This window comes from Alligator mississippiensis, chromosome 1, assembly GCF_030867095.1.
Source record: "Alligator mississippiensis isolate rAllMis1 chromosome 1, rAllMis1, whole genome shotgun sequence".
Taxonomy (NCBI): domain Eukaryota; kingdom Metazoa; phylum Chordata; order Crocodylia; family Alligatoridae; genus Alligator; species Alligator mississippiensis.
In genome coordinates this window covers 31,181,975-31,207,496 of record NC_081824.1, presented here as the reverse complement: position 1 = coordinate 31,207,496, position 25,522 = coordinate 31,181,975, and the positions used below count along the sequence as shown (strand labels likewise).

General features: G+C 43.1%; 1 protein-coding gene across 1 annotated transcript in view; it reads right to left on the bottom strand.

The window, feature by feature from the left end:
* ADAM17 (ADAM metallopeptidase domain 17) overlaps window positions 1-20,347 on the bottom strand; it is a 43,336-nt gene extending 22,989 nt beyond the window's left edge. Inside the window, exons 1-6 of the mRNA XM_014597290.3 lie at window positions 20,152-20,347; window positions 7,542-7,674; window positions 6,956-7,089; window positions 6,163-6,251; window positions 5,262-5,430; window positions 4,448-4,578 (exon numbers count right to left, since the gene is read on the bottom strand). Coding sequence (XP_014452776.1) covers window positions 4,448-4,578; window positions 5,262-5,430; window positions 6,163-6,251; window positions 6,956-7,089; window positions 7,542-7,674; window positions 20,152-20,275 — 780 coding nt within the window. The 5' untranslated portion in view covers window positions 20,276-20,347. The remainder of the gene's footprint in view (window positions 1-4,447; window positions 4,579-5,261; window positions 5,431-6,162; window positions 6,252-6,955; window positions 7,090-7,541; window positions 7,675-20,151) is intronic.
* Between the last annotated feature and the right edge of the window lie 5,175 nt (window positions 20,348-25,522).

Below are 25,522 nucleotides of genomic sequence, written 5' to 3'. Positions count from 1 at the left end.
GGCAGGAAAGAGTGCTGGGGTCAGATGACCCCAGCCAGATGCCTAACCAGCCTTCTCTTAAAGACTCCCAAGGTAGGGGAGAGAACCACCTCAATAAAGAAGTTAGCAAGAGCAGCATCTCAAAAGCCCCACATTTTGATTTTTCAGAGTTTTTTAAGTCATTTCAACAGATATTTTTATTCTTTAAAGAACCATATACTCCAGTTTGGCTGGCATGTTGAAAGCAGATGTTTCTGTATTCTATACAGATTAGTCCATATACATTTTCCCCTACTACTCTAGACCAATATAGCTACAACCTGGATACCTTCCTACTTAGATAGAATATGTTCACAGAGCCAACTCACTGGAAATCATTTTTATTCTTTTGTCATAGAGAACCCAGGAAGAAGTTAAAGAAACTAACAAGAAACACCCACTCCTCTAATACATCTTATCCAAGCGTTACCAAAGCTCATATCTGGGCATCGTACATAGATTACAAAAGCAGTGAGACTATTGAGAAAAAGTAGTATAAAAAATTTAGAAGACTTGGTACTAAGAAGCAGCCAGCACAGACTGTAAAACAGTAGTTGCAAAAGAGCAACAAGTGTCTTATAAAAAAAGAACAGCTGCTTACAGGCAACTTTTCTTCTGCACATTTTTTCCTCTACCATGTATCAACAAAGGCACTACTTACAAGCAACATTTGTTATAGGTGGATATGGATGTTGTAATGCATCGATTTCTTCTTTGCATTCTGTCTTGCTACTAAGAGACTTGATGCAGGGAAGAGAGAAGACTATTGCTTAAAGCGGAAATTATCAGACTGACAAATCCTTCAAGTTAAACAAGTCAAGAGTTGCACAGGTTGGTTATGTGCAGAAAGTGGAAACAGAGCAATAAACTTCCGCATGGTTATGAAAACAGAAAGGCAAAGAACTGTCAAACACAAAAGGCCTCAATGTCAACAAGGCTCCCTTTACATGATTCAAGACAAACACAGGAAGCAGGAACATGCAGTCAAGGAAAAGACTCTTCAGCTTGTCTCTTCAGCTCAACTGCATGATTTTAACACTAGTCATGGCTGTTTTTTTCCAAATGAAAAAAATCCATTTCAACACCCCTTACAAAAAACAAGGAGCAAAACAGCAGCTGAGCAATGGCTTCTTGAGGAGTTTTCCCTAGATGTCATCTACAGTGATGATAAAACAGAGGCCATGAAGAAGAAAAAAATTAAAAGCCAGAAGTGGGAAAGATTTAAAGGATGGAATAAACTGTGTTGTCTGTGCCAACATGGAGTGACAGACACTCCCTGCTCATGCCCGGAAAGTGAAAGTGACACAAATGCTTCGTGAAGGACAGCACTAACCTTCCCCTCATTTACTGCAGGTCAGCAAATGCGTAAGTGGCAGGTGAACTGTTCAATCAACTGCTTGAAAAAGTAGGAATACCAGCTTCACATCCAGAGCCGTTAGATGCATCTTCTGTTGAATGAGTGCCCTGCATATCTCCAAGGAGTGGTTCCCACTAACAATCAGCTCAAACTCCTATGCCCTACTGCATCTTTGATGTAATTTATGGATTGTGGTGCGATTACGAACACAAAAGGACATTACCAATCAGAGACTGCAAGATTACTGCTGTTCTAAAGGTGGGCCCCAACAGAGTTCAGAACCATCTTGAGCATCTAAATTTATTATTTAGTTTGTCTTGTTGATGCTTAGCAAGATGTAAAACCAAAAAACACAATTGCCAACATTTTTTAAAAAAAAGTTTGTTTTGCTTCAGGAGGTAAAAGGGAGAGCAAAACAAAGATAAAGAGTCCGACAACCCACTGGAAGCTCCACTTCCTGACAACATGACGGAGATCTTGCTCATATCCAGAGAGACAACTGAGGACGAATTACGTGGCATATGAGGTGCTACAAGGCCAGAGAAGTGAACTCAAGTTGAGAAGAGAAACAACTGAGAGGATGAGGATGGTATCTGATGAAATTCTACTTCTGACAGAATGAGAGGTGTTGAAAGCTTTGAAAATAGTCTGTCACTTCTCACATGTGAGGGCTCAGTGACAAGATCTACAAGGCCTTTGGGACACTGAATCCCATTTCCAAAACAAAAAACTGTGACAAGAGATAAGAGGAAATGAACAGAGATCTTTCACATGAAATGAGTAAATTTACCCTTTTTAAAATTAATTTACAAGTTAGTTTCCACTTTAAAAGTTTATTCAGTTCCACACCTTTGAAATGAAGTTTGGGGGTTCCTTACACCTTTTCTTTTGATGAAAAAAAAGTCTTTGCAAAAATGAACAAGTGCATATTTAAAATGTAACTGTGTACAGCATATTATTGCTGTTATTATTGCCAATAATAATCACACATTGTAATACTACACTTACAGAATGGAGGTTTGAGAAATTAGCCCTTTTGAAACTCCAAGTGTATGTATTGCTAGTTGGGACTATTTCTGTTAGTTCCTATTGGAAGTATCAAGGTCAGGATCACTACTCTTTAGGCACCCATCAGTTTTCAGGACAGTGAACAAATAATTATTTATCATAATGAATTTCAAGATAGTTACTTTGTATTGGGTATAATTATCTTTTTTTTTGCAAAATTATAGTGCATCATTCTTGGAAACTTGGATGTTTTATTCCTGGGTGCATGAGACAGCTCACATGTCTTCCAAACTAAAGTACTTTTTAACAACAAAACTTAAAGATAGCTGCTTAAGGAGTAACTCTTCTTGTTATCCCACTTGAATGAGAAGTCTATGGCATTCCCTCACCAATTCTTCCTTCTGGGCTTTAAATAGTTAACAGAGTGATCTACATGTACTCATGGTCTTCTGGTTCTGAGTGATGATCAGTAACTCTAAAAATATAATGGTGTCTTCAGTGTAGAGTGCCACTTCACTAGTGTCTTCATCACATGCTAAGTAAACAGGTTGCAAGAAGTATTTTCTTGTTCCAGTCATTGAAATCATCTCACTGGGTTTCAGTAACACTTATTCTTTTTACCAATAAGAATTTATAGTGCTTCTTGCTTGTTGTCAGATTGCTAGTTTGGTGTATGTAAAAATGTAAATACTTGTCTAATCCTTACATTTGTCACAGTTGTTCAATTTATTGATAACATGTTGAACTGAGTTTATACCACTATTGCTTTTCTGCACCTTCTCCTGGCATTGCTGGTTTGAGCATGTTCCTGGAAAATACAGCTCGTCTCCAACAACAGATTGACACTTGAACACAAACAAACAATCAAACATGGCAAGGGAGGTGGAAGCTATAGCACATACTGTAACTGCTCCTGTATCAGAAAGAACAGGCTGGTTTTGGTCAGCAACACTCCCTACAGTGACTACTTAGTAGGAACATTCTCTTCAGCTCATGTTGCAATGAGAGGGGCTATGCAGCTCTTCCAGATGCAGGTACATGACGTTTGTGTTCACCAGAGCTAAACTACAGAGCCACAACTCAAACCTCTATAATAAATAAACTATTGCAACTGCGATGTTAATTTGAAAGGATATATTTCTCCACCGAAGAAGGGGAGGTACACTACACACTGGAAGATACCAGTTTCAATCTTTACTCCTCATGTTGATTCACTCAATTAATTTAGGTGACCTTGTTTGGTATTTCTTTAATTAAAAAGGACATGTTTATTGCAGAAGTTTCAGGCTGTTCACCTTTTTACAGTACAGGTGGTTAAAGGGAGAAGTATTCTAGATTTATTTTTATAACTACACAGCAGATTTAGACCTACACTTAAGTGTATTTGGACAGAAGTAAAACAAACCCAAAAAAGCCCTCCTCTCCAGTACAGAGAGGCAGTGATTTGTGGTATACTTCAAATGAAAAGTTCCAGACTAGACAAGCCATACAACAACATACAGAGACATTACTAATTTAATGTTTTGGGAGTAAAACAACTCAAAAAAAAGTCTTACTATAAAAAGTCTTACTAGCCTGTTTAGGAAAGGAGAAAGGAAAGTTGAAAGAGCAATTTAAAAGATATACTGCTCAAAAGGTGCATCTGGGGTGCTACATGAATTATCTATTAGTACTATGTAGTTGTACAAACATGATTCACAAGAGCAACCCAGAGATTTCAAATAGGAATTCATAGTGTTAAAAACATTCTGCCTCACTGTGGTCTGAGTTCTTTGCAATAGAAAATGTATTTTAACTGCAGAAAAATAATAAAACGAGTCAAAAATTAAGAGCTGGCATTTTCCAAGAGGTGCCTTTAGTTAATGACACATGTCCAAGTTTAAAAAAAAAATAGAGAACCACTGCTTTACTAGATAAGACGTACTATCAGTCACACAGTAAATTCAGCATTTCAGAACGTAAAGGTCACATTAGCTTTCTAACTACCATAGCACCATTTTTTATGCTGCAAGTAATTTGCTTGCATGACTTCTAGCAAGTGAAAACTGATTGCCCTGTACTTACTAAGTAGTTAATAGTTGTGCTTTCTTCCCCACGGCCCATATACTTGAAGAAGCGATGATCTGCAACCACAAGCATCTTGCATGTGTTCTTGGGGGATTCTGAAGCAGCTCTTCTTTCCCGATGGACATTCACTAACATAAAGGTTTAAGTACAAAAAATATTCAACATACACGTCTCTTCACAATGTATAAACACTTTTATTCTGGATTTGAAAAGCTTAAGTATTCTAAAGTAACCCCTCTTAAAGCACAAGTCTACATAACAGTTCCCTGACCTATAGCTGTAGGAAAAGAACTTAGTAAGACTGAGCAGCAAAAGGGAGGTCAAGTTAGCTTTATTTTTCCACTAGGTTCTCAAAAACCTTGCACCCTAACACTTCCTCCTCGGTCATCTCTCTGACCTACTGATGCTTCAGGCACAGAAAACTGTGCCACCTCCATGCAGAGTCCATCCTGGCTCAAGAAGCATTCTAGAGAGCCACATATGCCAAACAGCTTCTGCTGGTATATCACAAAGAAACAAGCAAGACAAAGCCACTTTCATGTTTCCTTTAGAGCAAAATACAACATGACAGAATATTAAGAGACTGTAAAGAAAGTGAACTTCCGAGATCCCAGTACCCTTTCTGAAGATCCCTTTGCCCCAAACCGAGTTGTTTTGCCCTCATCTGACATAAGTGTAAAAAGTTAAGGATTACCAGAGATCACAACACAGAACTTCCCAGATATGAAAGAGCCACATCAGGCCACTAAATGAACAGATTTCAAATATTTGTACCAAAAGTTTCACTCTTCCCCAACAACTGGGCACTGACCTTCATTTGCCTTGCTCTCCTCAAGTCCTTCAGGCAGCAGTTTTTCCGCATCAAACTTTAAATAACCACACACTTTTGGAGACTGCAGTCGTGAGAAATCCTTAATATCTTCAGATCTGTAGACCAACAGTCTTTCATCTCTGGTGTTATCTATAAACCTCCAAAGTGGCTAAAAATAATAGAGATGCGAGTGTTTTAGAGAAAGTACACATACAACAGCTTATACAGATTGAGTTATTGTAGAAATAAGGCCAATTTCTGTCACTGCCAATGTCCCCACCACGGTGTATATACTTATAAATCCTATTCTGTTTACTCAGCTACACGCATATCTGCATGGACAAAGCAGGCCTGCTACATGAAACCAAAGGGCTGTGAGGGACTTCAAGGGTCTAATCCAATGCTTTACAGACACAGGGTTCACCTTCCACACTGCAAAGCGGTTGCCACATATAAAACTAGACAAGTGCCAGTAGTTCTGAGAACAACTCAAACTACACAGACAGAGCAGCAGCAATCATTTTCTGAAAAAGGAAATACATGGAAGGGGATTAAGATGCTTCTGAAAGCAGCATTTCCAAAAAAGATTATTTGGCAAAAAGGCAGAGGCCTGTCTCCTCCAAGAAGGCCAGTCAAGAACAGCAAGACTGAGAAGGATATCTTTCGAACATGCTAAAAATATCTGCTACATGGAACCCTGTCTCATTCCATACACACCTTAATAGATTATATGGAATACATCAGTACACACCTAACATTGCTTGAAGCAATATGTAACACCTAGCAGAGGTACGTATGTGAACATTTTAGACAGACTAGAGTGATTGGTTAAACCTGTGTAAATAACATTCCTTAGATAACATTCTTATTGGGTCAATATTGCTTTAAGGGTAAACAGTACCTCTATATTGTATTCTTCGCCATCAGTACTGATTCTTACAGTAAAGTCTTTGTCACCAATGTGTGCTACAACCTTAGAATTATGTTCACCTGGAAATGTAGAAGAGAAAAACATAAGCTAATTAAAAAGCTATATCTTCTCTTCCTACCTAAAAAAATTAATAAATAGAAATTAAAATAGATAGCGCCTTTGTATATTTTTTCACTGTACAGCCAAACTGTCTTCCTGATCCTAGGCTGTAAGAGGTGTTATAGGGATACATGAAAGATAATACTTTATAAACTCAAAAGTTATCTTAATACACAAAACTTAACTAACAGGTACTTGGTGAAATTGCTCAGGGAGTCAATAAAAGAATATGGAGCCTTTTAGTAACAAAGTGGTCTCTCCAGGATACACGAGGCATTCCATAATGTTACAGAACCACTATCTGTGGTGTTCCTGTTTTGTCAACAAAAGATTTCAGTTCCAAGTAATATAAATCCAATATCTCAGCTGAATTTAACATCAACATTATAATTTTGAAATTATCACAAGCAGCTGCAATGTGTTTTTTTCTGTAAAACATACCTTGATTTTTTAAAACATAAGTTCTAAACCAATATATTAATACTTGTTGTACCAACCTGACAAAACTGTCCAGAAAAATACTAGGAACAAGTCTACTCATTCACCCTCACTGAATTTAAGGATGATAAAATGTCCCTGGCATACCATTCATCCTAAGCCAACAACACTTCACAAAGTTGAAGTACTTCAGCATTGACACATGTAGAGTCTAGTTCATACTAACCAACAACATGTCCAGTGAAGAATTCTTGCCAGTGGACATGATATTCCTTTTCCTTGCCTTTACCATCCACAATTAATGCTTTAAATTTTTCTGAAAAGTGTTCAGCAGTTGCAGTTAAGTATAATTTAAAGTGCCTGTAAGAAAATTTTCTTTTGTTAATTCCAAGCAAGAAACATCTACAGAGACGACAGATATATTAGCTTTCAGTTCTACTTAAAGGTCTTGAAATTAGAAGACACTGGTTTTTCAACCAGTAAGGTACAAACATACACTTATACAGTAAGTGTGACAAATTGCATAAAGAGCTATTCAAAACATCAATGAATAGTCAAAAGTGCTCACTAAAGAAAATATTTTTTCATGTTAATTAGCATGCAAAATTACCCTCTTTTCAAGATATTCAAGTAAGGTAGGTTTCTTTTGTATTGCTGGCCTGAGAAAGCCAGACCAAAAACGTTAACAAAACAAGTAAAGTAAAAACAATTTCCCAATAGTGCAATTTCCTGAAAAGCAAAAGCAATTAAATTCAGAGGATAAAGAATCTCAAAAATGAAGGGATAATATTAAACCAGAATTTATCACTTACCTATGCAAGGCTGAAAAACTTAACAGCCTTTCTACATGCGTCTCTGGCTGAAGGTCCCTTTTTCTTAAAGAATGTTGCTGGATATTTGACTGAGAGAGAACGTCGAAATCTGAGAGCATAGATTCAAGCCCCTCTGCAATAGAGACAGGAAAAGTAAGTTGACAGGTACGCAAACCTTAAAACAAAAAAAAGCAGACTGTGGCATCGGGCTCTAAATCAAGAAGTTTCCAAAGTCTGAAGTGTATTTTATTCTTTCAATCTGATGTTATAGCACAAAAGAAGTGATGCTGTCAATCAATTAAATAAGGTTGCTTTGATTAAGCTTACAAACTGGATGTAGGGACCATCATTCATTTAGCACACAGGACATAAAATGGCAACCCAAACCCTCCCTCCTTTTAATCAGGGAGCTATTTATCAAGAGCTATTTATAATACAAACAAATATTTACAAATTATGATAAGTTTCAAGTTCAACTTGCAGCATTTGCTCTAGCTGCTGTAAACTCCCCTGCCATGGGGCCATGACTGCGAGTCAGAAAAAAGCGGGTGATAATTATGCGATTCTAGCACTGAGCCAGGACCACGGTAGTGTGGCAAAGGTAACTCTATTTCTTCCTTATATTCCCAAGAGGCTTTTGTTGCATTTATTTACTTCAGTACATAGAACTGACGCATCAGAGGCGGACTCCAGTAAAAAAAATAAAGTGGGATTTCCACAAAACGCCATCTCAGTGACAGCCACACTGAGAACCTAACTGCCCAGGCACTTAAATCATCACCTACCCGGCTATACTCAGTTCTAATATTACTAGATTGGTGGTCATACCCCTGGGGGATCCACAGACCATGCCCAAGGGGTCCGCAAAATATCATTCAAAAGTATGCAAATACTCACACTTACATTTCAAAGAGGTCCGCACCTCCATTCAAAATTTTCCATTCAATTTTTTTTCTTTTAGGTGTCCAAGGGGTCAGCACCCCCATTTAATTTTTTTTAGGTGTCCGCAAATGATAAAAGGTTGAAAAACTACTGTAGTAGATCATTAAATGAGTAATACTACTAGGTAACTGACTTTTACAGGGCTCTTGGTCATAGAAAATGATCAATTAGAAATCCTGTCAGTAAAAAGATTAAAAGTAATTTCAAGACCTATATCAGTGCCCCAGCACCCCATCCCAACCTCTCACTTATACCCATGGGCTCCAAGAGGTCCTGGACCACCACAGTATCAGCAGCCACCACTCTAAGGTGCAAGGGTGTGTATTAGGGGTGCAGGAGCTCCAGGAATTTAGAAGCCTGGCCAAGGACCATGCCTTCCTGCTTCGTGGCACTACATAAGCACCTGTAGCAAAGATACTCCCTCCCCCATCCTGGTCCCCAACTGAAGTAGGCTTATTATGTTGCAACATTAAAAAAAAAAAAAAAAAAAAAGTGTGGGGGGGGGGTTGGGGGGTTTTTTTTGCTTTTTTTCCTGTACCACCACCACTCCCCCCACCATTTTGGAAGTGTAATGCAGTTGCAACCCTCCAGATATTTTGTTTTGCGATTCCCAGTTTCATAGTTTTTTTTAACAGCTGGAAGGGACCTTACAGATCATCGGGTCCAGCCCCCCTGCACTTGGGCAGGAAAGATCGCTGGGGTCAGATGACCCCAGCAAGATGGGCATCAAGACTCGTTTTGAATTACTTTTTTGTTCAAAAACCATTCAGGAAGGAAGCTGGTTGAGATAACTGGGTCACATATAGATTGTTTGATGAGCTTGCTGCTATGATGGGGAAATATACCTAATGAAGATGGCCCACTTTGTGAGATACACTGAGAACTTTAAATTGTTCACTATGTATTTTAGAGATATGCTAAAGTAACTAGAATCAAGGATAGGTCCTCATATTTAGGAACATACTGTAATTGAGGTGACAGATGATTTGTAGGCTGACTGTGGTGCTGGACGCTATTTTCATGGGCTTATCATAGCAAGCCCCTCCCCCCGAACTGGCAGAGAGGCCCTGGCAGCCCCACCCCTGACTGGCCAAGATTATGCACTCCTACAACGGTTTTCAAAATAGACAAACCTGGTTCAGGAAGTTTCCCTCCCTGTGTACATTTGTTTGAGGAGAGTCACAATTTGTTACAAGCAGCATCCCCATAGCTAGCTTGCTGCAGACTGCAAAGTGCTAATCAGATCAGCAGTGAGAAAACAGCTTTAAAATTCAGTTTTGTTTGGACTTTAAAGCCATTGTGATTTGTTGCTTAGGGCACAAGGGGAAATAAAACAGGTGTTCCACAATTCAGTTACCCCTCACAGATTGAACACAAGGGCTGAAAGACATGCAATTCTCTCTTTTTGCCCTAGGTCAGGGTTCTTCTCCCATAAGAGTATTTAGGGAAGAAACTGGCAGGAGATCAATTAGATAAAAACTAGGAAAGGAAGAGGATTGTTGTACTATCAGACAAGGGTTAGCCTCTCAGTGCTGTCAACTATAGTCTACTCCTTTCTTGTTTGGGCAAGTGGAACTACAAGAGTCCTATTCTGCCTACACAATACACCCTTGCTGTGTCCTCCGGAGTTGCCTTACATACACGCAAGGAAGTATTACGAGAAACAAGAAATATAAAGTGCAAGGAGATGAGTAACAGGACTTAAGACACAGATACAAATGACACAGCATGCTAATCAGATACTTCTAGTCTCTGTAGTAGTGCAAAAAAAACCAAAACGAACAGGCACTTGTTAAGATTTCAACGCAAACATAAGTACAACAGCTAAAAGGACAATTTACTTGCAACATCATTCACTCCAAGAACACAGTACCATCAGATATGATTTGGTGGATTAAGTCAGGTATCAAAAATATAAGGGAAAAATATATAACCTAGCTGTATCTGATAGCGCACTTGAGTCAAAAATCTCTCTGTAAAATAAGCTTAAAAACCTACAAATAAGAGGGATTCAACTTTCCAGATTATCTAGCCTTTATTAAAAGGTAAATTGTAACTATGTGAATAAAACACACACACATCCAATCCTAAAGTCTGACTTGTAAGAACTTACTGCAGAATTGGGGCCACAGTAAGTAAATTAACTGTGGCCAGATTTTACCACCTCTTTGGTCTGTATTCTCTCCTCACTTTTGTATGGCTGACCTTCTTCCTTCATATATCTACAGTCTACAGTCTTTCCCCCCTGAGCTTCCATAATGCTATGCTGGCTCTGATCTTCCTTGCTGTTTCTTTCGAAGGCTTACCTCCTCCTTTCTGTCAGAGCACAGCTCAGCTCCATCCTTGGCCCCTGCTCCTCCTCATCTGTAGTTTTTCCTTATGGGGAGCAGAGGAGTTTGTCATTTCTTTCGTATGGAGGATACCAAACTCTACCTCTCAACCCTCCTGCCTACTAAGACACTTCCTAAACTCTCCCAAAACTCCAAAAGCAAAACCACCAGTGCACATCACCTCCACTCAGCTTAATGGCCACCACTAATTCCTTCTTTTTCTCTCCTAGACTTTAAGCAGCTGGAAATTGTGTTCAACTGCAGAGTTTTAGCACTGAAGGAAATAGACAAATAGACACTATTTTTAAATAAGTTACACACTAATAAGTCTTACATCAGATCATCTACATCAACAAAGAGCTTAAGAATGCACAGTCCCTGCTAGAATAATCATTAATTCAAAATGGGGCAAGTTTCCCTTCTAGTAGTCAGCTACCACAGTGGTTCTCAAAATTTGAGTCAAGGCAACCCTTGGAAAAATATGCCAGCTCTTAGCTTTCATTCATGCTAGCTTTCACCCTGGCTGAGCATCACTGAATTCCCAGGTTAACTGCCAGTGCTCTCTCCCCCCAGTCACCCAAATCCCCAAAATCCATAAAAATTCCCACAATCTCATGCCCAATATCTTGCTCTGAAAGCAAGAAGTATGTCAGATCAGCCTTTTCAAAAACACACATTTGAATTATACAAATTTAGATATACAAAGGCAGAGTCTGTCTGAAAACAATGAATTTTAACTTAGAAAATGTAAATAAACTATTTTAAGTCCTGTCCAAGGTCATTGGGTGGCATGGAAAAAAAAGGAAAAACCTGTAGTCAGTTCAAGTGCTCCAGCAGCATAAAAATATACCTGAGAGATTTTAAAAAAAAGTTACAAATACAAGATTATCTTCTGAGTTCAGAAGTGGTTGTAAAGATAGCACATTTGTAAGTGCATAAATTCAATTTTTACTCCTTTTGTTTCAAAAGATGTTGGGACGACAACTCTGGAGACTAAAATCCAAGAAGACGCATAGAAATGTAAATAGTTCGTCAAAGTCAGAAGGTATCTGTAACAGTCTCTGCAACTGCTCAATCCTTGACCTGCCTGCTGGCACTGAAAAAAAGGTGTTAACTAGTGGTTTTTTTGCATTATTAACTGATGGCACGCTAGTCTCAATCTAGCTCTAGATCTCATTTACTATCCAAAATGCCTTATGATACCTCTCCAGTTGAACCAAGTTTGGTTCCCTAGGGGTGAACGGTTCCTTGGTGAACCTCCCTAGAACACATTCATTTCTAATAGTGAGGTTACTTGTAAAGCTGGTTTAATTAAATCAATCAGCTGAAATAGAATAATAAATGTGAACCTCATTTTAGTAGCTATTACTATCTGAATTAAGAATATATTCTGCTGAAGTAAAATTCCATGATACTCCTTAACTTTATTAAGCTTTCCAATTTGTGATCTGAAATCAAAGCCCTGATCTAGAACACACACATCAAAAATTTTATATAAGCAGTTGCGCAGAAAACATCCCCTGTAAGCAGGTTATTCCACAACAGTGAATTGTCGGTGCTCTGCATCTGGTACTGACCAATACAGACAGAATATGAGGTAAGCGGGAACAATGGTCTTCTCACACTGCAAATCCTGCACCGCTACCAATCTAGACAATTCCTAACTCTAGATTACCCACTCTATTTTGTTTACCAAGCATACACCAACCAAAGTACCCAAACTGGAAACAAAAAGTGATAGCCTAAGTGAGACTTATTACTAGGAAACGTATCTTAAAATCTGTTCAATTTCCACATACACTAAACACAGGATGCCACTCTGGCCTCCACACTTAAATCACTGACCTAGCAGGCCTTGGTCCTAAACACACGCACAAGAGTGTGCACTGTATTCACTCAAAGCAATATGGTGCCCACTTAAGGCAGAGTATATTGTATTTCCTTTTAAAACAATGCACTGCAAGTAAATAAGAAAGCTCTCTCAGACTTCAACATTATACTTAAAATGAAATTAATGCAATACAGCAGCAGCACCTTAAACAAGAACAGCATCATATGACTTGGCTCTCATGAATCATGTGCTTTCATACATTCTTCAGTTGAAGAATGATTACATCATGTGACTGTACTGTGCTCAAGAAAATACAATTTTTGTACTTTGTTCTGCAATCCAGAAGCTAACGGCTTCCAGGCTGAGCTACACAGTCGCACAGTGGGGTCAAAGATACCACACACACAAAAAAATGCACATGAAAAACGGTCTAGGTAGAAACCAAACACAACCTGCCCAAGCTTGGCTTATGCTACTTTCTATTTATCCAGCTCTGTGCTTTTGGAAACAAACCTAAAACGTTCTCAGTAGGTATCTCCTTGGTGAGATGTTCTAGCACTAGACTTTGCATGGTGAGCCTTTTCACAGAGTGCACTGTGCAACACCTTCTGGACTTCTAGGACAGGGTAGGCAACCCCTGGCATGTGCGCCAAAGTGTGGCACGCAAAGGCATTTTGTTTGGCACATGTGTCTTAGGGCTGACTATGGGAAATTGGCTGGGGCTGTGCTGCTACAACAGGAATCAGGCCCCTCACAGTTCCCCCACCACCCACTCCTGACACACCAACATCTTACAAGTAGAGATTGTGGGTGTTTTTGGCACTGCCCAAAAACACTGCTGACCCCTGTTCTAGGGCTTGAGCATAGACTCAATCATTGCAGGATGGTAATCTGTTGTTGGAAGCAAATTAAAGATGGGATAAGACTCTTGACAAGTTTAACAAAAACAAAGTCCCTCTCACTTTTGCTGCAGGATCACGAGAGTGTTTATGCTGGAAAAAAACCCTAGCACAAACCACAACTTGTGTGTAGGTGACACCTAAATTCTTATACCACCTATGGTGATGGATTTATCAGTAAATACTGAAATTCAAACACTATCTGTCCCTCAGGCCATAATTACCTTTTTCCTGGCTAACCCAGCAGAGTTGGATCTTAAGGAAAATTATAAAGGAAGATTATAATTTCACTATTAGTTTGTATAAAAGTCATTTGATGACTGTATTTTTCTTGTTGTCCAGCACGACATTTCAACTTGTGAATTCTAATAAGTAAATTTATGTCTGTAAATGCTAGCATTTTAGGAGAAGAAACATTATAATATAAACAAGTCTCACAGATTTTTTATGTACTGTGCCATGTTATTCAAAATAAAAATTACTCTGATAACTCAGTTATAGAAAACACTGCCTAAGAAAAGCAAGTAATACGCTCAGCATCCGTGAAGGAAGAAGACTTCTGCTTTGTGACACTTTTATGAGTCCCATTTTTAGATAATGTTTTATGACTGGTTAACTTCAGAAGGGAGTAAGAATTTGAGACAGGAGATTAAAACTGGCATTTAAGCCTCTAAGTGGTAGATTCAACATGATGCAAATATGGGAACATATGGTCAAGTCAAGACTATGAGGCCAATAGAAAGCCTAAATGATTTTGATATTTGAATACCAATATACCAAAAGACTTAAATACTCTCTTTCCAGGGGGTCTCTTAATAGGAAGTGTATCAGTCAAAACAGATCCAAAGTTACCTAGTTCAATACCCCCCCCCCACCCATCACACTAGTTTGAGTTTGCTGCTGATGAGAAGGTAGAACATAAGAATGGTCAGATACATGCTGATCTACCTCTCACTTACATCTGAACTTGGCCTGTAAGAAAAGAGGATAAGTCATTAAGCACAAGGCTTAAAATCATTTAAAACAGGGGTGTCAAACATAGGTCTCCCACCGACCCTGTGTGCCTCATCTGGCTCACTGAGCCAGTCTGGCATGCAGGCTGCATCCAGCACAGGGAGTTCAGTCCAGGATGCAGGCAGCACCTGCGCCAGACCAACCGTGAGCACTGACAGCCCATTCACCAGATGAGTTTGCTGCCCCACTCCTGCCTTAGAAGAACTGTTGTTATATCATCAGTTGCATGAGATATGTATCAGAACTCCTTTTTACAACTTAAACTGTTGGCCACAACAACTTCCTGTGGTAACATGTTCCACTGTCTAGTTTCGTATCATATGAAGAAGTTGCTTCTTTTAATCATTTTTTAATTTTTCACCATCGATTTCACTGAACACCCTTTCCCATTTTATGGGACAGGGAGAACAGAATTCCCAACCTAATTTGTCTGCATCATTAATTATTTTTTATATTTTATTACATCCTCTTTAAAAAAGCGCAAATTTTTCAACATCTCTTCAAAAGGGAATTTTCCTATGCCTTTGGTCTGTCTTGCCAGCCATCTTTGACCACTTTTTAGTTCTGCAATATTGTTTTAAGATATAAATGGTGTTTAGCACTAGTCATCCTAAGGGGGAAGCTGAACCAACAACTTATATAAGAACATTTTAGATCTACGTTTTATCTCTATATTAACCCATTTCTTATTCATCCCAATGTTGTTAGCTGTTAGTTGTGGAGTTCTCCAATGAGCTCAAGTTCCGTTTCTTGAGCTGACAAAAAACTGTGTTGTAATTTTTTCCCTTCAGTGTGCACTACATTGAATTTACTGACACCGAATTAGCCAGAGTGTTGCTCAGGAATTTAGGAAATACATTACACATCTCTTGGGTCCTGACTAATCTCAGTAACTATCGCACCTGAAAAATTCGCTGTCTTCACTAGTCAAATTATTTCTAGATGATGAACATATTAAAAACACAGGATCTAGCACAGAATCCAGGACCCCACTCTTAACATTTTAACAATGAAAACTGACCCAGGTAGTAATCCACAGCAAATCCTCAACAATCACTCCATCATCGTTTAGCTTCTTCAGTAGCCTTGAGGCAACCATGCCAACTACTTCATTAAACGCATTTAAACAATGTTAAACACTTAGTGAAGCAGCTTTCCTTTGCAGAAATCATGCCAATTAGTTATGACCATATCAGTCTTCTGTTATTCCGTTTTCATCATTTCAATCAATTTGCCAGGATCACATCAGGCAAGACTGTCCAACCTGTGGCTTAGAGGCCACATGGGGCCCCTGAGGGGTTAAACTGCAGTCCCAGTCTCTTTGTCCAGGCACCTCTGCCCACTTTGCTCTCCTGCTGCCAAAGTCCCTGGGGGGCTCCCCCTTCTTCTTCCAGCTTCTGCTGCCTGCCCCCCATCCCTGGGGCACAGCAGACAGGTGCAGCTTGTCAGCTGAGCAATCAGATGGTCAGAGGTGTTGGAAGGACATAGGGAACCTGCACAGTACATGGTGTGTGGCACGACACAGAAGTGGGGAAAACATAACACACCTCCCACATCACATTAGGAGCCCATGCAGTAGTGGGGAGCTCATGTGGCACTCCATGGGACTCATGCAGCATGTAATGGGTGGCTTGCAGCCCCCAATCACCCAGAAGTTAGACAGCCCTGATGTCAGGCTTACCAATCTATAACTCCCTGGGATCGCTCAATACCCTTCCAAAATATAGGCACCCATGGGCAGATCTAGAATTTTGAGAAGGGGGCTGCAGATGCTGAGATGCATCATCCATAGAAAACAACACTTTTTTCCAGTTAAAAATAAACTAGAAGCTTTACTAACATACTAGGGGCCTGGGGCTGTATGATTCAGTTTAAGATTAAAACAAACCCAAATATAATTTCACTGGGATGGTTTAAAAACCACCTGCAGGGCTGTGAAATAGTAGCTCCATCATTACCAAGAGCAAACAGACAGCAGCATCAGAGAACAAATGATAGTTTGATTCATGGAACATCAAGACCATTAAAAAGAAGAAAAGAGTCATTAATACCTGTGAAATAAAGTGTATAGATGGGATCAGGCTGATTAGAATGAGCTATTAAGTCAACTTATTCCCTCGGCACTGCCCAACTAGAAATGTTGCTGCTACTGCCAGGCAGTTGGTTTTAAACTTTGGGTGGAGCAAGAATCCAAGTGGGGTTCAAGTGCACCAGATCACCCACACCCCTGCTGCTGAAACTATCCCTGCAGGTATCTCATTTGTCACCTTGCAGTTCCTGGACTATTTTAAATTAGATGATTTTTTTTTTTTTTTTATTAACACCTGAGCTTCTCCATTAAGTTCCTTCAGAAATGTTTACTGTATTGGGCCTGCTGGCTTACTGCACTTTAAATGATCAATTTATCAAGCACTTCTTCCAGCATGTCACTCTGAAAACGCTGGTCTCTGATACAAGGTAAAAGCAAGTCCGAGGCAGGCTGACTCAAAAACATCATTCATCTTCTCAGCTGCTTTCTAATCTTCCTCACTTGCTTCTCTTAACCCATTGGTGATCCAGCAGAGCCACCTGCTTCCAACAGAGAGTCCCTTGTGGTTTTTGTTTGTTTGTTTTGTTTTTGTTGGTGGTTTTTTTTTGTTTTTTTTTTTTTTGTTTTTTTACACACTGAACTATCTGCCCTTCCAACTCAATTTCCACTCTTCTCTTTTCCCCTCTTACTTACTGCCTGCTAAAATGAGCTGTTTATTGGCTTCACTTGGGTCAGACTGCCAAGTTCTGAAGGATTTCCGTTTGGCTTGAATAGCCTCTTGAACCCTGCCATTGAGCCATAATGGTTTTCTCCTTGTCCTCCTGGTTCCCTTTCTGTTCAGCAGCATGGATGTTTTCAGAGACTCCTGCTGCCAATTAAGCTAGCCCCCATACAGCCTCCAGGATTTTACTTTAAAGTTTAAGGTCCTGTTGATTACATTATAAAAAGAAGATTTAAAAGAAATATGAGATTGGACTGTTGCTCCTTGGTACCCATTAGCTGTTAAACCCAGTTATACTGGGGTCATAGAATCATAGAAAATGAGGCCTGGAAGGGACCTCAGGAGATCACCTAGTCCAATCCTCTGCTCAAAGCAGAACCATCCCCAACTAGATCATCTCAGCCAAAGCTTTGTCTAGCCAAGTCTTAAAAACCTCCAGGGATGGAGATTCCACAACCCCCCTGGGTAACCTGTTCCAGGACTTTACTACCCTCCCAGTCAGAAAGTTTTTCCTAATATCTAACCTAAACTTCCCTTTCTGGAACTTGAAACCATTGCTCCTGGTCACTGCTATTTAGTAGTTCAGCTCCTATTATGACCCAGAGGATTCCCCATCGGTCTTGGACTTCTCATAGCACAGGGGTGTCCAACCTTTTTGAATGTGTGGCCAGATCATGAACTTTTTATCACCCAGTGGGCTGGCAGGAACAGGTGCTACCACGGCCTGTCCAGTCCGGCCGCGGCCTGGAGGCACAGGGGTCAAGGGGCACCGCCTGACCCTGCCGTGTCCTCCCTGCCACCTGGGTGGCCTCAAGGATGCTCTCACACCTGCACGCCTGGGCTCAGCAGCCAGGGGGACATGTGGGGACCCTACAGGGGGACTGGGGATGTGCAAGGACACCCCCCCAGCTCCCTCTCCCCTAGGGCAGCCCAAGCCCAAGCCTGAGCGGCAGGGCTCCCTCCCTCCCCGGGGCCCACAACTCGCCACCCCCAGCGCAATATCTGCAGGTGCCGGGGGATGCGGGAGTGGTGCCAGCTTCCTGCCCCGACAGCCACAGTAGCAGCAGCAGCATCTCCCACGGGCCTGGCCACAGCATCCCTCCGAGGTGGCATCTGCACCCCTCGCGCCCCATTAATGCGGGTCCTGGACTGGCTGGAGCAAGTGCCTTGTGTGGCACAGTCCTGAACCAGCTGGAGCCAGCATCTGGGGAGCCCCCACTACACGGGCTTGATCTGGCCTGCAGGGCTGGACCCAAGCCATTCAAGCGGCTTGTGAATCAGACCCACACCATTCATGGGCCAGATGAGTTCGACACCTTACGCTGCCTTAGGTAATTCCACTGCCCTTCCATATAATAATATGATCAGGCCCATCCCTTCCTGCAAAGGCATTTTTAAAGAGAAGAGCAGAAACTCCTTAAATTTTTATTAAAGGACATGCCACCATTTACTGTTTAAAGGGCTCTTTCTTAGAAATCTGAACTGAAAAAAAAAGTTACTCAATTTCACATGATTCACCTTGACACTGTTCCTTAAACAAACTCCTCCCTCCCCACCCCCCTTCATTTTAATCCTATCTAGCTTAGTTTCCCCTATTTACATTTTGCATTTCACCAAGTTTGGACAATGGGCCTGAGCTGGCCAACTGTTTCCCAGCTCTGACACACCAGCATAAGGCTGCTTTGTCTGGGTCTGCATCATCAGGAAGGAAAAGTTTCGATTTAAAATGAAATTTGCTGCAGTTGAACAACACATCCCTTCTCCTCCTCACCAGCAGCTGCCACTAAACAAGACTGGAACTTCAGGCCCTGTCTCTGGACTTTACATGCACATGCACAGACACATGCTCTTTCTATCTGTTACTATAACTTGGGGGCGCACACGCTCTTCCTGTCTGTTCTTAGCACCTGGGGGGCCGCTCCCTACATGGGTCTGCCCAGGGGTGAACAGGCCCCGGTGCTGCATCAGCCCCCCTGCGAGGATGAGGAGTGGGGACACCAGACACAAGTGACTTGGCCAAGGGGACATGCAGGGGACGACTTCCTACACTGAGTCACCGGCATCAGGGCCCGTTCGCCACCAGTCCTTGCACAATGGGCATTCAGCCACAACGATGCTGGGGACCAGGCCTAGATACCCCCACCCCCCATAAGGGGGAGGGGAGGGGGAAGACTACCAGGGAGCAACAACCCTCATTCAGTGATTGCTGCCCCCTCATCCAACCACCACTTCACCCCTCCCCATCCCCACCGCAGCCTCCCCTTCCCCCCAAGCTTTTGAGGAGATGTCACATAATGACCCCAATCTCACCTCCCCCAAACTCCAGCTATGGTTTCTCCCATCCCACAAGCAGTGCCCCCCACCCCTGCCCAGCAGGGGGTGATCCCCACAGACACTCCCAGCAATGGTCTCTCCCACATTCTCCCCACCCAAGGACCATGTCTGTGGTCTCTCCCTCCCTGCCCCCACGCACCCCAGCAGTGGGCTCTCCCATCTTCTCCCCTACAGACATTAACATCTCCCCAGCATCCGGCAGTGGTTTCTCCCATGCCCCCCTTTACAGGGATCGTGTGCACCCCCAGCTCCCCCCTGGGCAAAGGTCTCTCCCATCATCTGCCCCACAGAGACACCCCCCTCCCCCAGCAGTGGTCTCTCCCATCATCTGCCCCACAGAGACACCCCCCTCCCCCAGCAGAGATCTCTCCCATCATCTGCCCCACACAGAGACACCCCCCTCCCCCAGCAGTGATCTCTCCCATCATCTGCCCCACACAGAGACACCCCCCTCCCCCACAGTGGTCTGTCCCATCTGCCCCCGCCCAGCAGTGGTCTCTCCCCCCTTACCGTACTGCGGGTTCCCGCGGCGCTGCCACGCGTTGGCCGCCCGGTGCCGCGCGCCGAGCCCCGGCGCCCCGCCCAGCAGCGCCAGGGCCGCGAGCAGCGCACACAGCGACAGCCGGGGCCTCATGATCCGAGCGCGACTTCACGGGGCTCCGGGGCAGCCCGCGCCGCCCCGCCCTGCCCTGCCGGGCCCACACCCGGAAGCCGGCGGGCGCGGGGCATTGTGGGTGCAAGGGCGCCGCCATCTTGCCGCCCCCTCCCCCCACCGCGGTAGCGTCACCGCCCAGCCCGGCCCCTGCGGGGGAGGGGGGGAACGAGAGTACGCGCTGTGTTCGTCACTTCCGTTCCGATGATCCCACCCCCCCAGCTGGATTGGGGCCAAACTACTCCCCTCTAGCGCCCCTTCAGCGGGCTTGGTCTCAAATCCCCCTCAACCTCCCGCAGGACAGCTGGATTGGACTTTTTGCACAGCTGGATCAGACTCAGGGAGCCACCGCACAGCTGGATCGAGCCCAACCCCCTCCATGCACAGCTGGATTGGCCCCTGGCAGCCCCCCCTTCACAGCTGTATCAGACTCAGGCAGCCCATGCAGCCCTGCCTGCCCTGCTGCACAGCTGGATTGGACCCCGACAGGCCTCTGCTCCCACCATACAGCTAGATGGGGCCCAGGCAGCCTCCCACCCCCCAGGCCTATGTATGAACCTGCTCTGCCCATCCAGCGTGTGGTGGAAAAGGTCAGGTGCCTCTGGCCTAACCAATTTGAAACGGTTAAAAAAATTAATTAAAACAGCTGAATCTGCCAGCACAGCAGCCCTGGTCTGCCTGCAAATCACAGGGCAAGGGCTGTGCCGTTACCAGGTTTGCCGACTGTGAGACCCATCTCAGCCGGATGCATGTGGTTGTTCGACATCTCTGGGCCAAGGCTTCAGAATGGAGCCACGAGCTCCCGCTCTAGGTCGTGCCCCCGCGGGCAGGTTTTCTGGGACTTGGCTGCCTGCTTGCTTTCCTCCTTGCTTCCCAGTGCAATGTCCCTGTTGTCTGTTATGCCATATCTCAAAAGAGAACAGAAAAATTGTCACCAGTGTCCTTCTAGTTACTGCCTGCATTTTCCCTCTGGCTTGATTTTCTTCTTGCTCTTCTACTTCATATAACCATAAATATTTAATTGGCTTGTAAACTCATGTCTCTTTGTCTTTTGGCTCTGTATTTGGACAATGCACAGCAGGATATTTGTCTGTGCTTAGCAACCCTCAGCTGTGTGGTACGATAAATAAGAAATTCCATTTAATAAAAAATGAATATATATGTCCTCATTAATAAAACTATGTATTGCATTTTTGTTTAATAAGATTGAAATATTGGGGTTCTGGCCTGATCTTTTGAATTTATATATGCATTTCTGTAAGAAGCATGGGGACTTTCTGAACAGATAGGTATTTTTCTACCACTAAGAGATTAAATAATTGAAGTCCCTGTAAGCACACAGGTTGGAGGCAAGATAAAAGTTTTTAACTATTTTAAGAATCTAGAAACAAGAATAATGTTGTTTAGCACAGGGACGTCAAACTCATCTGGCCTTGCAGATATGTGGTGCATGACCAGTCCATAGGCCAGAGAAAGGGGGCAGGGCCAGCCCTATGAGCAGGAGCATGCCCACAGACTCCTCCACCTGTGCCAGCACACATAACACCTGCTCCAGCCATCCAGGACCCAACAGTGCCAGGCTTCTTCCCATGGTACTGCTGGAACTCTAGTGCAGCAGCTTTTTCTGGCTTGGCTGCCAGGCACTCAAGTGAGAGCAGCAGTACTAGAGCCCCAGCACCACCACAGCAGGAAGCCCAGCGTCACAGCTGCTCGGCTGCCCCCACAGAAACAAGTCATGGCGCTGCTGGGGCTCCAGTGCCACACATATCGCTTAGGCACTTGGCTGCCACCAGGGAGAGGTCCCTTACCAAGCCTGTGGGCCGGATGACCCGGTTCCGGGGGCTAAATGTAGCCGGTAGGCTGTATGTTTGGTGCCTCAGGTTTAACATATGAGGGTATAACTTGAGTAATAGAGTGAAGCTAAAGGGAAATTTAGGATGCGTGGCAAGCATAATTTGTAACAGGCTGGTCTGCCTTCTTAAGGTCAAGGCAGTGTGACAAGAGACAGTCCTGCTTTGAGGTACAGCCCCATTAAGAAGTGTTTAGGAAAAAGGGTTGTCAGACCCAGCTAGGAAGGGCTTGACTGATATCTAAATATATGGCTTAACTGGCTCAGTTATGGAAGAAGGTTACAGGAAGTGGCATGGCTGTTGTGGTGGGCCTGGAAGCAGATGGTCCGTAGAAGAACTGAACAACAGCTGTGCTTAGTGTTACGTTGTGTGTCTCGTGTTTGAATAATGGATGTAACCCTGAGGGAAAGGGTCTGATGCAGACTGTGGATGTGGTATCAGTTCTTCCTGTGCTGGGAAGATAAGCTAACAGACTATGCCTGTAAACAGCCTTATACTGCCTCATTTCTGGAAGGGGAAGGTAGGAGCTTTTATTGAGACTTTTGATTTAGTTTCCACAGTGCTAAGAAGTGTAGTTTCCGGAATATTCCTGCCAAAGCAAGGCAGATGTATTGCATGAGCCTATCTGCCTTTTCCAGTCTAGCTCTTGTGATTTTCTTTGAGTTTGATATAAGGAAAAATTGAAAGCATCTCCAAACAGTTTTAGAGAAGTGAAAGACTATGGATAGAATTGTCTTGTCCTCTTGCTGTCCATATTTTCTATCCTAACATGGTCCTTGCTTTCTACATCAGCCAGGAGATGGTGCTGCTATCCTTCCATCTGTTCCTTTCCTACCCCAGGGAACGGTGACTGTGCATTTATTTAGAAGACCCTAAATAACTAGCAAGAACCACCTCCCCCATCTGTTTAATAGACTACTGAACTGTAGAGCATTCAATAAAATAAAGCCTTCCAATTTTTCAAGGCTTTATACCCTGCTAGCTCCAAGCCATAGTTCAGGAATCTGCTGTGTATGACTTAAAGCAAAAACTGTTCTTGAGTTTTCCCAGTCAATTCTCCTCTTCCACAGTGGCATAACATAAATGAACGTCATCTTTTCAGATTTATCGAACAGTTCCCAGAGCTACCTTTCACATGTGTTCCTTTGGTTCTTCTTGCTAAGGTGGCCCATGCTTTGTCATTCCAACCTCCTTTAGAATTTGATCCTCTATAGTTGGCAGGTGAGGTGTGTGGGGGGATTCATACTGATTTCAGTGGAAATAGGGCTGGTCCTTAAACATGATGTTAGAATGTCCTGAGGCTGGGAATAATATTTAAGAATGAAATAGAAAGGCATGTATATGTTACATGGTAATTTTGATTTTGGGGGCTAAGGTTATTTGAAAATCCTATCCATCAGAAGATCAAATGCTGAAACCCATAAAATATAACAGAGCAATATATTTATATCTATATTTGAGGGATCATTTTATTTTATTTGCTAGTGCAAGGGTGTACTGTAAATTCTTTTGTGGCCATAAACTCTTTAAAGCAATAAGGGACAACTTTTTTCAAGATCTTTTCACCTATAGTCCAATGGTTCATTTATTTATAGAGTATGTATCACTGCTATTGGAAAAGGTTTGCACTGTTGGCACCAGGCCTCTGCTTTTGAGGTGATGTCACCTAATAGTTTATTGTTCTGTTTTCTCTGCTAAGAAAGCATACGTCTAAGCTGGAATAATGTAAAGGAAATCAAATCTGTCAGATAAGACAAAACGTATGTATTACTTCTGTACAAAGTGTTTTAACCAGGCTAATCCATCTTCTGAAGATGACGATTATGTGAAGACTGTTAATGCAGAACTATAGAACGTAATGAAACACTAGAGTCTAGACTAGGGCTATACTCTAGTCTTACTATTTGGAAATGGAGGGCAAAACCACAAGCCAGTGTGTGCCAGCAATCCATGTTAAACCTGGCAGGTAAGTAGCTGAATGTAGACCTAGTGAACTGCAAAAATATCAGAATACATTTGCTAATGTTAAGATATGACAGCAAGTCCTACAAATTAATCCCATGTAAAATGCTCTGGCTGTTTATAATGTTTTTTTCATAATTTGTAGGGTTGGAAGGGACTTTGACAGATGATCAAGTCTGACCCCCTGCCATGGCAGAAAAGAGCACTGGGGTCAAACGACCCTGGCAAGGTGTTCATCTAGCCTCCTCTTAAAGACCCCCAGGGTAGGAGCCAGCACCACTTCTCTTGGAAGTTGGTTCCAGATCCTAGCCGCCCTGACTGTGAAGTAGTGCCTTCTAATGTCTAGTCTAAATCTACCCTCTGCCAACTTGTGACCGTTATTTCTAGTCACTCCTGGTAGTGCACGGGGGAACAGGGACTCCCCCAATGCCTGCTGGTCCCCCCTGACTAGTTTGTAACAGGCCACTAGATCCCCCCTCAGCGTTCTCTTGTGAAGGCTGAACAGGTTCAGGTCCCTTAGCCACTCCTCATAGGGCCTGCCCTGCTGCCCCCTGATCATGCAGGTGGCCCTCCTCTGGACCCTCTCCATGTTGTCCACATCCCTCCTGAAGTGCGGCGCCCAGAAGTGGACGCAGTACTCCAACTGCAGCCTGACCAGTGTTGCATAGAGGTGGAGGATCACCTCCTTGGACTTGCTTGAGATGCATCTGTGGATGCAAGACAAGGTACGGTTGGCCTTCCTGACCGCGTCCCCACACTGTCAGCCCATGTTCATTTTGGCATCAATAATGACTCCAAGATCCTTTTCTGCCTCTGCACTGACGAGAAGGGAGTTCCCCAGCCTGTAGGTATGCTGCTGGTTCTTTCTCCCCACGTGCAGCACCTTGCACTTGTCAGTGTTGAAACCTATCCTGTTCTCATCCGCCCATCCCTGTAACCTGTCTAGGTCCAATTGCAGCCTATTCCTCCCTTCTAGCGTGCCCACCTCCCCCCACATCTTAGTGTCATCAGGAAATTTGAACAGGGTGCTTTTTACCCCCTCGTCCAAGTCACTGATGAAGATGTTGAACAGCGTGGGTCCAAGGACTGAGCTCTGGGGGACCCCACTGCCCACATCCCTCCAGGTCGAAAATGACCCGTCCACCACCACTCTCTGGGTGCGGCCCTCCAGCCAGTTAGTGACCCATTTGACTGTGTAGGTGTCAACGCCACAGTCTCCTAGTTTTTTAATGAGAATGGGGTGAGAGACAGTGTCGAAGGCCTTCCTAAAGTTCAGAAAAACTATGTCCACTGCTACCCCTGCGTCTAAGGCTTTTGTGACCTGGTCATAGAAGGCCACCAGGTTGGTCTGACAGGACCTGCCTCTAATGAACCCGTGTTGACTGCCCCTAAGCATAATCTCCCCTGCTGGCCCCTC